This window comes from Leptopilina boulardi, unplaced genomic scaffold, assembly GCF_019393585.1.
Source record: "Leptopilina boulardi isolate dan_hultmark-lab unplaced genomic scaffold, ZJU_Lbou_2.1 LbouV2_341, whole genome shotgun sequence".
In the NCBI taxonomy this organism is placed as follows: Eukaryota; Metazoa; Arthropoda; class Insecta; order Hymenoptera; family Figitidae; genus Leptopilina; species Leptopilina boulardi.
In genome coordinates, this window is record NW_026137909.1 from 4,422,837 (window position 1) to 4,436,163 (window position 13,327).

Genomic DNA, 13,327 nt, shown 5'->3' on the forward strand with positions numbered 1-13,327 from the left:
ATATTAAACTATAAATTCCGATAGAAATTATTATCAGAATTCCCAAAGAAAAACCTCGAGGAAGGCTTTTTATTTCCATCGAAATTATCATAATTATTTCCGTTGCATTTCCGCCATAAAGGGAATTTTGACGAAATCGTTAAGATTACCTTTCGGTAGAACAGGAAATAGAATTCCAAAAGGAATTTTGTTAGAATCTCCAATTTCGAAGAAAATTAATAGCAGATTTCTGATGGGGAGAGATTAGTTATAGTTATTAATTAATTAATAATTAAATTAGATATTATAATTAATTTGTAATAAAATTTTTAATATAATAATCGAATTAAATTACTATTGAATGAATAAATTAAATAATACAATTAATTATAATATAAAATATAAAAAATTAATTATAGGATACGTTTCGTTATCAGTGGAAAAGGAAAAAAAATTCCGGTATAAATGATTATGAGAATTCCGACGAAATCTCCACCGAAATTACCATAAATATTTCCCTTGGTTTTTGGTCGTAAATGGAAATAGATATCCGATGGAATAGTCAGGAATTTCTTTCGCCAGAGAAGGAAGTAGAATTCCATTAAAATTATTAAAGGAATTTCAATAGAATCTCGAGGGAGTTCCGAAGAAAATTAATAGCAAATTTCTGATGGGGAGAGATTAATTATAGTTATTAATTAATTAATAATTAAATTAGATATAATAATTAATTTGTAATAAAATTTTTAATATAATAATCGAATTAAATTACTATGGAATGAATAAATTAAATAATACAATTAATTGTATTATAAAAAATTAATTATGGGATACGGTTCGTTATCAGTGGAAAAGGAAATAAAATTCCGGTATAAATTATTATCAGAATTCCAACGAAATCTCCATCGAAATCACCATAATTATTTCCCTTGGTTTTCGGTCGTAAATGGAAATAGATATCCGATGGAATCGTCAGGAATTTCTTTCGCCAGAGAAGGAAGTAGAATTCCATTAAAATTATTAAAAGAATTTCAATAGAATCTCGAGGAAGTTCCGAAGAAAATTAATAGCAAATTTCTGACGACGAAAGGTTAATTGTAGTTATTAGTTAATTAATAATTAAATTATATATAATAACTAATTTCTAATAAAATAATTAAATTAATTAATATAATTAATATACATAATAAAAATATAATAATTATACAAAATTAATTATAGGATACGTTTCTTTATTAATTCCGACTAAATCTCTAGAAATCTTTTCCGTTTCCGGCGAAATTTTTATAATTATTTTTTTTCCTTGGATTTCTGTTTAAAATAAAAACACAATTTCGCTGGAAATTATTACTGGAATAAAAGATTTTGAGAAACAATAACGTAGGTAGAGTTTGGAAATTTAATTCCTGGAGTATTTAGAAATTACTTTATAATTAATTATTTCAGAATTAATTCTATAGAACAAAATTAATTCGTATAAAAATTTCAAATTCAAGTTTAACTTATCAAAAAATTACAAAATAAATATACGAGGTCTCCTAATTCATGATTAATCATCATGATTAAGCATTTGAAATCGGATCAGTTTAAAATCAATTAGAAATCAAACTATATATAGAGAAAAAAACCTCAATTGTGGAGTTAATTAAAAACGATTGTTTCAAAGATCATTTCTGTGACCAATTTCTAGGTTTAATTATAGAGCCGATTCAAGGGCCAATTCCAGAGAAAGTTTATGATCACTACCAGAAGCAATTTTATAAGACCAATCCTAGGAACAATCCGTATAGATCAATTCTATTATTAAGAAAACAGTTAAAACCAAAAAAAAATAATTTTCTAAAAATAAAGATTTCATAGTAAGTACTTCGGATTCTAATTGATATGGAATTTAATTTTTTTTAAGTTTGACAAAGTACAGTATTTGAAGTTGGCAAGTCACAACATTCATGTATGTTTATGTGTATGACTAAACTGAGAAATTAATATGAAGACATAATGTTATTTCAATGTTAAATTTAGTATTAACATCACATGCAACAAACTTTAGCCTGAAGGTGTTATTTCAATACAAAATCTATCTATATATAGTAATGCATGCAAAGACGCAAAACGTGGGTTTCCTTGTCTCCTTGTTTCTGATCGTCTTTGTGTTGTCGCTTTCTTATTGTTAGCTTAGCATATTGTTTCTGCATATAACTTATATATTTTGATGCAAATATTTAAGTAAAAAATTGAATTCCAATATATCGGATAAAATTAATTTCATTCATCAGGTAAAGTTGATTTTAAATAAATTATTGACATTTAATTTATTTACAAATTAATAAACGAGGTTTGACTTTCGTCAAATTTTATTAGAAATGATTATGTGTATAATTAATCGGCGCTAAGATTCACGTGGTCAACGTCCCTTCCAGTTTTCCCTTTAGGTGCTGATAAGTTGAAGGAGATTCATTAGTCTAATTGTTAATTGGTTATTTTATAATATAGTTTTTGTTTAAATAAATTAGAAAAAATCGTTAATGTATCGTGTTTAATTTGTGAATTTCTTTCCTCCCTGCTTTTCTATAGAAAAGATCGACAATGAAAAGCGTTACCGAAGCAAAAAGGACAACGTTATTGTAACAATTTAAAGATAAAGTGAAATAAATTTCCTAGCTACGAAAAGGAAAACCTTATGTAATTGTCTAAAGTCCGAGAGAGAAAAAGAAAATCGTTACCAAAATAATAAGGAAAATCTTGTTTTAATTAAATTCTAAAGAAATGCGCCGAAATTTTTTTCTGTTTTAAATTTTTCATATATTTATCAAAGCAGAGTGAAACTACACTATTTCAAAAAAGAATTTTCCATACAGTGTTGTCAGATATGATATTGTAAATAGAGCAGCGGAAGATGAGGGTACAACAAAATTGATCATAAAGTTATAAAAGGTATGTAGGATATAGAATAAAATTATAGTTAACCATTGAAAAGACGAAGATGTGGGTTGTGTGGTTAAGGGAAAAGGAAAAAGGAGATAAATGGTTTTGGTAAAAAGGAAGAAAAAAAGTTTTAGAGAAGTTAAGGAAGCTGGTTTAAATATTTAGGATATATATTAAAAGAGAATGGTGACCTAGGGTCACATATATAAAGGAAAGAGTGAAAAAAGACGGCAGCTGAGATGAATCTGGTTTAGAAGGATAAGGAAGAGAAAATTCATAGAGAACTAAAAGTAATGGTCACATTATTTGATACATTACTTTAATATTTTAATATATACAATGTGAAACGAAGAAACTTTTTCCCAAAACAAATTTAGAAATGAATTCGTATTTTTGCTTTTTTTGTGTCAATGGAAGAAAGTAAGATTATGTGACGTGAAAATATTTCTTTTTGGAGAAATAAAATGATCAAATATCTTTAGAATAAGAGTTAGGGTCAAAAGGTCAATAGTTCGCCCCTCTGACCTTACATCGATCATAGAATTCATAGTGCCAATAGTTCGATATATTGGCGCATTGCCAAAATTCACTGGACACGCTCTTTACTCTTTGTCCGACTCTAAATGTGGTGAGACGTGATCTCGTATGTGACTTTTGAAATTATTTGACAATCTTAACTATTGAAAAATTGAAAGTCTCCGAATAATTGTATAAATCCCTAGCGAATTGGAAACTATTGTAACGTCTTAATGTGTTATCCGTTTCATCAAAATCGTGTTTCTTTAGTATAAATTGTTTATTTCTTCCTTTTAGAACCAATAATGAAATACTAAACCTTAAATGGTAAACACTTGCAGGTTGCACTTTGAAATTTATAAAATTCATAAAAATCGAAAACATTTGTAATCAATGAAATGTAAAAAATATAACTATAAAATCGACATAAAAGTCTATGAGTGCATCCTTTAGACCTCCCACTTTATATCAAGGTTCCAAGGTAGTGCTAATTATTGCTCATTTATCGCATATTCATAGTCAGTATTTAACTGTAATTTTCATTAAATTTAATTAATGTTCCACATTATTTCCACTTACTATGAATGTGCGACGAATTTATCGCACATTCATATTTACCAATCCGACAGGATAATTAACGTCTTATTATAGAAATACTAAATTAGCGACGTTAAGTCATTTTCTACTTTTTCATTTTAATTTTCCAATTCAATTAAAGAAAAGAATTTTTTTAAAAAATTTTTTGTTGAAAAAAAATGGAGAAAAACTCACCTGAGGATAATCACTATCCTTTGTCTGATAATTAAAATGAAAAAAGTAAGTTTTGGCCCCTCTTCTTGCATGATAGAATGCGATCCTCATCAGTGGTGCCACTGTATGTCCATCGCTCAATGCCTCCATAGTTGAGTCTCTAATATTGATGGGGTGCAAGATTGGCTTGTCCCAATCAGTGTACTCGTTTTTCACCGATGAAAAGATCTCATTGAGATGATAGTAGTAAGTGTTCCTGATGAAAGTGCGCAGGATCCGATTGCGCTGATCTTCCTCGAAACCATATTGAATGTCTTCGGTGTTAAAATCCAAGTAGGACTCAGCTGTTGAGACTCCCAACATCAGTGGAACTTCAATGAAAGCATCGCTTGCACGTTCCATATCAAGTCCAGGGTCTGGATTACTTTGATCAATAGGTATAATAGGACCTATTTGAGGCACAAACCTTAAAGGAATAAAAAAAAAGTAAAACCTTTATTCAATGATCTAGAATAATTTTTTAGTGAATTAATTTTTACAATATTGAATTTTTTTAATGAGATCAAATTTATAAGCTAAATAAAATTCAAAAATTGTTAGAGGCTACAGAAATATAAATTCTATTAAATATAGAGGCGAGTGAGTCAATTTAATTTTCTCAAAAATGATTTAAAACTTTAAATATAAAAAAAAAGTTATTTATATTGAAATTGATCGTCTGCCTACTCTCCTCTATATGTAGCAGAATAAACAATTCAAAAAGAATTAACACATTTCTAAAAAAATCCAAAATTTTGTTATCTAAATTTGATTTTCAGTTTTTAAATTACATTTTTCTGTACAAACTCATAATTTATAAAACACAGAGCTTTTTAATTTCGATGACAGTATTTTAAAAAAATAATTTACTGATTTATGTCGTTACCAATATTTCGAAGGTATGTTAACAATTTACTATTTTAAACATATTTTTTTTTATTTGTTCTAATATCATGTATTTTTTTTTCGTTGGACGCTATTGTTTAAAATTAACATTTTTTTACCCTTTGTGAAAAATTATTCCTGTACCGCAGTTTGATGCAATATTCAGGAATATTCTCTTTTTTCACTCGCTTGTAGCTTGAAGGTTTTCTTCTTTTTTTTAAGCTTTTTTGTATTTCAAATATATATATAACGTTGAAAATAGTATAAAAGACTATTTATTTAAAATCAAATTTATTTTTTAGTTTATATAAACTTTATTAATTGATAGCACAATTATATTAATGCATGATTTTTCTATTTCTGCAAGGATTAACTGGGAAATGTATTTTTTATAATAGGATGAATTTTTGTTCAACTTATTATGGGAAAAATTGTTTAACTAGTGGGATTTAGTAGTATTATCAACTAATAAAATGCTAACCTAGTTTTATTTTAATTTTATAAATAGGTTGTAGTCTGCAATTTTTAGTTTCTAGAAGTAGGGTAAGAGGTACAGTTGTGGACATCCCTGTGTAATTTTTGACAAAAAACAAATGAATCAAATCTGACAAATTTCAAATGTGTGCTATGTCAGTACGTAGTTTTTTATTCAAATAGCAGAGACAACAGAGACCCGTGCTTTGCGCTGTTAAGAAATTAGTTTTTTCATACGAGTAGATTGGCATAAAAGTTTTTTTTAAAATCATTTTTCATAGTGCTACAAAAGTTGATGTAAATCAATCGAGAATGTAAGAGCAATGCATATTTACATAGTAAATGTATTATATTTTATGATTCAGTAGTCTTTGCATTGTAAAGGGACTGAAAATTATATTTTCTGTTGTTGATTTTCCGCTGAAGGTTTTTGAAATAAATAAATTGTTACTTTTTTCCTTATCTGAGGTGATAAACATAAGCCTAAAGCCTCTAGCTTTCTAAAGATATGCATATGCCCCACGAAACAAAATGCTCTTTTCTACAGCTGCGAATAACCGTAGTCGTACTCTTTCTATTCTGTATTAGAACGGTACACACCCCTCCTTTAATGTTCAACTGAGAGAGAAGGACTCAACTTTGGCTTCCAAAATTAGGGTGAAAAATATATAGCACGGCAATAAAATTTTATCTATTCTCTTACAAAAATTCAGTATAAAAGGACTACATTTTTACGGAGAGACCAGTTCTGAAATCCTCTTCATACGTATTACATCAAGCTCATTTTTGGTACCAGTCGACGTCTTCTAGTTCAAGTGCATAATTTTCTTATACGAAAGTTAAAGTCAAGTGTCAAAGCCCTCTACATTAAACGAGGATCTTTTCTTCTCATTATATTGGGCAATTATCCATTCTTCCTTTTTTTGGAAGAGACTCATTATTGGGAGTTTCATCACGCCTAATAGAACTCCGGACCTGCGGTTATATCTGGGCCCGTCAACCTTCCTGACGTCATAAACTCACGCTGGTACCAGCTGTTTTCCTTTGACAACAAAGGACACAGCAGTGGTCCTTTTTCTTTCAACACACCTACTACTGAATTTTAAGGTAAGTGTTTTATATTCTCACTCCTAACTTTTCTAAACTTGTCGTTTATTTGCATTCCTTATTTCAGTTGAATGCTGAACTCTATTTCCTGGATTGGTTGGTTCGAGATTCCCTCTCTCTCATAAGAGCAAATTGTTTTAACTAAAAATATTTGTCTAAATAAATTGTAACCTAATTATAAAATTAATCACTATTCTCTTTCTTTCCTGTACCCTTAGTTAATAACCTTCTGCTCTGTAAATGAAACAGGTATACCCTGAATCACCAAGCGGCCATAAATAAAATAAAATATTATTTCGTTAGTTATTTCTCTATTTGAGACGTAACAGTAAGGTCATAATGAAGTAAAGGGAAAATGTTGCGAAGTGAAAGTGAAATGTAAATGAAGTGAATGATAAGTGTAAATGATGTGAAATTAAAGTCAAGGAAATTGAAAGAGAAAGTAACAGAAAATAAAATGAATATGAAGGAAATGCGAAGTAAAAATAGGATGAAGTGTGAGTAAAGTCAAAATGAAGTGAAGTGAAATTACAGTCGAAATAAAGTGAAACGAAAGTGTATTGAAACTAAAAATGATGTGAAGCGAAAATACGTTGAAGTGAGAGTAAAGTCAAAATGAAGTAAAAGGAACGTAAATAGAAAATGAAGTGAAGGAAAAATAATGCAATATGAAAATAAGGTCAAAATGAAGTGATAGGAATATGAATTGAAAATGAAGTGAAACTATTAAAGTAAAAAATAGATGAAGTGATAATGAAGCGAAATTATAGAATAGACTCTTTTAATGATAATATAACAAAAATTTCCCCTTATAAAATTCAACTATAAATAAAAATTGAACATTATACAATTTTTTTGTTCAAATAATAATGGATTTTAAAGAAATGTTCTCTTTCGAATAATTTACAATTTAAAAAACCGAATATAGAACTTTTTTTTACCTAATTTCAGGAAGCTCTAGATTGAGCAACGTTGTAAGATCCGCTTCTCGAATACAATCTGCAATATCATCATCTTCACTGGTACAATTCAATTGCTGGGAAATTTTAATATGCAAATCGTTAGGGTTGTGAATTGAAGCCCATGGACTAAGGGCGGATCCGCTGAGTAAGACGATTCGATGAAAAAGACCTGTAATCAAATAAACATTATATTATCATTTTCTCATTTTGAAGAAGATTTAAAAACATACAAATTTTAACTTATTTCAATATTTATAGAGTTTTTTTTAACTGTAAAAATTATATTTTTTATCAAAGTAGAAAAACAACATAAATAAATTTTATATGTACTTTTTTTTATTATTCTCGAGAGAATTAGGTTGAATTCGAACCATAAAATAATTAAAAGTAGTAAAAAAAAATGTTCTTTTTTTCGTCTTATTTGAAATTTTATTTCATGAGACAATGAGAGCGTTGTATGTTGGTGAAAAGATAGCAGTTTTCATTTGTTTCAGCTGGCTGTAAGTGGCTTTATAGTGCTGCCATTAAAAGATGACGAGTTCACGGCGGTTTCCTTGGCTCCGTATCAACTTCTGGAACGTTGCCAATATTGATATGGCGAATGTAACTGATAAATAGTTAGTCACTGCTTAAATTGTGCTCGTACTCTCTTTCTCTCTTGTCTTACAAAATTAGCAGTATTTCAATAGAAATTCTATTCTTCAGAAAATTATCTTTTTTATTCACATATAAAAATATATATATATATTAAAATTATTATTAAATTCCTTTTCAATATTATATATTGGAAAAATTTAATGAAGCAAACCTATAGTATGAAAAAGTGAAAAAAGTTCAAAAAAAAAAAATTCCGAAGAACATGAACTTTTTTTCTGAATGCATATAGAAGCATAAAGAAAATAAATCTACAAAGGGTTGCTTTTGTTGGGAAAATATATAAAGAATAAACTGGATTGGAATTAGGATTTTTTTTCATAATAACATGTTTCTGAACCATCGTTTTTATTATTATTATTTGCAAGCATTCTTTTGCATATCGTAAATCTAATATCTCCTTTAAATACAAATTCTCTTCATCACATCTCTATTCACGTTCTAATATCCGTCAATGCAAGAAGGTGAGATATAGATGAAAATCATCCTTATTCAAGAGGAAGCCAATGAAGTCAAAATTGCAAGGACTGAAGACTCGAATTAGATATATATATATATATATATATATCGTAGAAGAAATTATTAAGTGAATTATGTAGTCAAGCACTTAATATTAAAACTTTATTTATCAAAAAACGAATTTCGTGTTATTTTTTTCCATTTCATTTATATTTTTTAATAAACAATGCAAATAGAAGATTATTTTTCAGAAATAATAATTATTTTATAATTCAAAAAAAGTAAAATGAGATATAAGGTTGAAAATTCAAATTGTATTTTATAAGCACAAATTATAATATTCACATTAATGCAGAATTTAAAATAGTAAATAAAAAATTCTCTTGGTTTTCAGACACCGCTAGGGATAAGTCGTTTGACAAATTCAGTACTATAAAAATTCAGTTGGTTTAATTATGGTTTTATTAAAATTATAATATTAATGAATTAATTAATATTAAATTAATTAATAATTATTTAATACTAAAATTATTAAAATTGATGGAAATTACAGTTGAATTAAATAAATAAACTATTCAATGATTGATTTTTGTGCTAAATTAAGTTAAAATTATTAAATTATAATATATTTATTAATATTATTATTATTATTAATTATAAAATTAACTCATTTATTCCATTTAAATATAATTTTCATAAATTTATATTTGATTTCCATATTATTTCCGCGCAGTATGAATGTGCAACAAATTTGTTGCACATTCATAGTTTCTGATCTTCCAGGGTAAATTAAATAGATTCCCAATAGTTTTCCCGTTGATGGATGTCCACTATCAAGAATTATGTAAATTCTTGGTAGAACTTGTTACGGTGGCGGGGGTTTTTTTTTACTAAAAAACATCCAAAAGCAAAGATGTAAGGTAAAGAGATTAAGGGACGTCGAAATCCAGTAACAACAGTTCTACAGTATTGGACACCTTGGCTACTGCAGTGTCCAATGCCACATGGACCATAGGGACACCCTGTTTCTTAATGTTCCCAAGGTTCGTTTGAAAAGACTTGGAAGTAGAGAAGGAAGCGCTTCAAGCGTTTCGAGTTTCAGCAGCGGAAGAAGTTTGATTTTGTTTGACCTAGACAACGAGACAATCGAAGAAAAACGCGAGAAGTGTTTAAAGCTTAGGCAGGAGGAAGCTGAGTGTGAGTGGGGTGTTTCCAGAAGATCGAAGAGAAGATCGACAAAATGTTAAAGCCTTGCAAGGTTCAGAAGAATATCAACCTGACTATTAAGGACGGACTTAAGACTTTTCAGGATCTTGTCAGTGAGGCGAAGACAAAACACGCCCTAGCTAATAATGGAGATAGCAACCTTGATGGTGCTATAGGCTATGCGGAGGTAAACCGAGAAGAACGGAACAGAAAAAGAGAGCGACTCCATGAAAAGGGGATTCAGCGCGCTGTCACAGAGGCGCTGAAACGAAGAAAAATCTCTGGCAGTCCAGAGAGGACTGACGCCGAGGCGAAGAAGAAGGAGCACCTCTTGTCGAAAAGATTGCAAAGATGACGGTAACACCAAATCCTAAGGAAACCAGTAAGAAAAAAGCAACGAGTGGATCTACAATAGTGATCCGAGACGCAACAGGAATAACGAATGTCGACGTACTGAGCAAACTTTGGATGGAAGTGAATTCGATACGCAGGTCGTGGGTGCAAGGCTCCTGATCAAAATCGGAGGAGACTCCAATAAGGAGGAATTTGCCGCTGATGTCACCAAATCGGTAGGAAGCATGGGGAAGGTGCAGATCGTGGATCGACAGATCACACTGGAGATCCGCGACTTAAATTACCTTACCCAGGAAGAAGAGGTCCAGAAAACGTTGGCGGAAGTGCTCCAGAAGACAGGAAGCAAGAAAGTGACGGTCCTAGGAACCAACCGACGAGGAATGAATCACGAAGTTGTAATCACCGACCCAGAGGAAGCGAACAGGCTGGACAAATCGGGACGCATAAGGATTGGCTTTATGTATTGCCCAATAAAAAGAAGGATGATGGTTATTCGGTGCCACCGATCCCTGGCGTAAGACCACATAGAAAGAGTTTGTAAGGTAGCGGACAGATGGACTGCGTGCTACAAGTATGGTAAAGTCGATCACAAGTTTGCAAACTGCAGTAGAAGCCCAAGCTGCTTCTTATGTAAAGAAAAGTATAGCGATAAAGTGAACATCAGCCATGTCGTATCCAGTGAAGAATTCGGAGTCTTCACGGCTTTTGATGAGTTCAAGAAGACTCTCACACAACCAAAAAAAAATAGGCCAGAAAGATCAGTAACGGCAAGAGTCGCGAAAACAAGATCCCAGAGACCTTTACCTACAAAGTTTAAAGTTTGACGGCAGTTCTGTAGTGTGAGGATTACTCCAGCCAAAGGGTGTGGTTTTCAGTGGGTCAACCAGAACAAGAATGGTCATCCCCACATAACCTTTAGGTATCTGCCTTGGTTACCAAGGTTTATGCAGATTTTCCGCACTTCCCTCATAAAAAATCGTCCTTCATGAACCTAGTGAGTCCATCCGATTTAGTGCAACTTTTTTTAAAAAGAAAATTCTCTTAAAAATGCACTACAGAAGAAAATGATTGAAGTTGAACAATTTTAATAAATCCATTAACCATGTATAAGTCGGTGCTGAAATTCAATGACAGTTAAAATCGCATGTGCTTGAAATGCCAAAACTGAAGGTCAGGAAGGTTGAGAATTTATTATCACAAATATGTGTTTTAATTCAAAGGGCAGGCGCTCCCTTTTACACTGCTAGCTGTAGTGCTTTGAGAGGATTGAAATGACCATACTGCTATGTAAAATTGTCCACTTGGTATCAGGTTTCCCAAAGACACTCACAACTTGAATAACAGATGTTGGTGTGAGGATTCCAAAACAAACTAGGTTGCAACGAGACTTCATGTAAAGGGCAACAGCATTTGGGTTTCAAGTTTGTTTCAGAAGCTTCTGATCCCTAAAAACATTTTAGTAGATTTGTTGCTCTCGTACCATTAATGCAACCGCTACTACTACCATGCGTGTCCGTTGTATTTTTTTTTATACAACTGCTATTTTGTTATAGAGTCTCGCTATTTAATCTACAATTAAATTTTTGCAATGAGATAAGAATAATACTTTTTATTAGAAAATTTCTTATTAGAATAAATTAATTTAATTCGTTAATTTTTTTTCTATAATAAAAAATTACGCGAGTAGAAATACAATTACAGCCAATAGTTATTATTTAAAAATTGACATAATTTTGAAATTATTAATCTTGCGTTATGCATTGAATATTTTCATGTTGAATCTGGCAACGTGATGGAAATTTGTACTCCCAGAGGGGACGTTACCAGTGAAGCCGACCATCTTGCCAAGATAAACATAGAACTGCTTGCTCTGTGGTACTGACCCCATGTGAATAAACGTTCCTTCGTAAGCAATGACGGTTTCCACGAGTATACCGCAATTGGCATCAAATCTACTTCAGCAAACTTCATATGTCATGTAATTCAATCTGGTTTACGAGTTTAATTCTATGAAACTTAATATTTAATAGTAAATATTTAATTTTTAGAGTATTTAATTTCAACAGTTAAAACCAATACAGCATATATGTAAAAAAAAATAAGACTAATAAAGTTTTTGAGGATAAAGGAAACAACAATAGAAGATTACTTTCATACATAGCTGGGAAGGAAACGTTTAAAGAAGAAAGATGTTTAAAAATTAAAACAGCAGAAATAGAAAAAAAAAGTTGAATTGTAGTTTCCGGAGCAACAAACCGCATGGTATATAAAGATTTTTTTCAGCAAATTAAATTCTAGCAGGAAAGAATTTGTCGGACCTACAGATGAAAAGATTGCCAATATAAACAGAATAGGAAGAGGCGTCATAAAGTGGAATTTTAAAGAAGAGAGTTTCTACATTGAAATTTTGTACGTACAAACTTTTAGTACAAATTTATTTGTAAAAAATTGCTGCAAAATAAGGCAACAGGATTATTGACAATACTGGCGTATCGAAATCTATATTTTCACAAATTCGTTACACATTTGTTGCACATTCATAGTGAAGGGAAATAATGTTCCACATTGTCTCAAAATTTATTTATTTATTTATATTAAAACAAATTCGTTTAATTCTCCTTCTCCTGCAAAACTTTGAAAAAATTCATCTAGTTTTATTGTGATGAAAACTATAAATAGTATGAATGTTTCGCATGTATACGTCAAGGCAATAAATTACATTCGATTTCCGTGACAGCGTAAGGGCAAGCTTTCAAACTTTGATTTACTTTCAATTCCCTGGGGAAAATTGCGAATTTCTGCAATGGCCACTTTTACCCCACCCCAACTTTACCCTTATATCCTTGCAGCAGTAGTGTACCCCTGTGCCTTGAAACATCTCTCGGGCTTTTCGTTTTGTCGTTAGCTTCTCCTTTTTAATGTTGTACGTGAAATTGTTTCTTGTTTACTTTTAATCTTAGCGAAAACGGTTAACGGGAAAATATACAATTTCCGTAGTTGGCGTTTGCATTGCCGCC

General features: G+C 30.6%; 1 protein-coding gene across 1 annotated transcript in view; it reads right to left on the bottom strand.

Annotated features, from left to right (window-relative positions):
- Positions 1–13,327, bottom strand: part of LOC127285745 (neuroligin-4, X-linked-like) — a 261,683-nt gene that overhangs the window by 10,547 nt on the left and 237,809 nt on the right. The window contains exons 8-9 of the mRNA XM_051311892.1: positions 7,617–7,806; positions 4,192–4,636 (exon numbers count right to left, since the gene is read on the bottom strand). Coding sequence (XP_051167849.1) covers positions 4,192–4,636; positions 7,617–7,806 — 635 coding nt within the window. The remainder of the gene's footprint in view (positions 1–4,191; positions 4,637–7,616; positions 7,807–13,327) is intronic.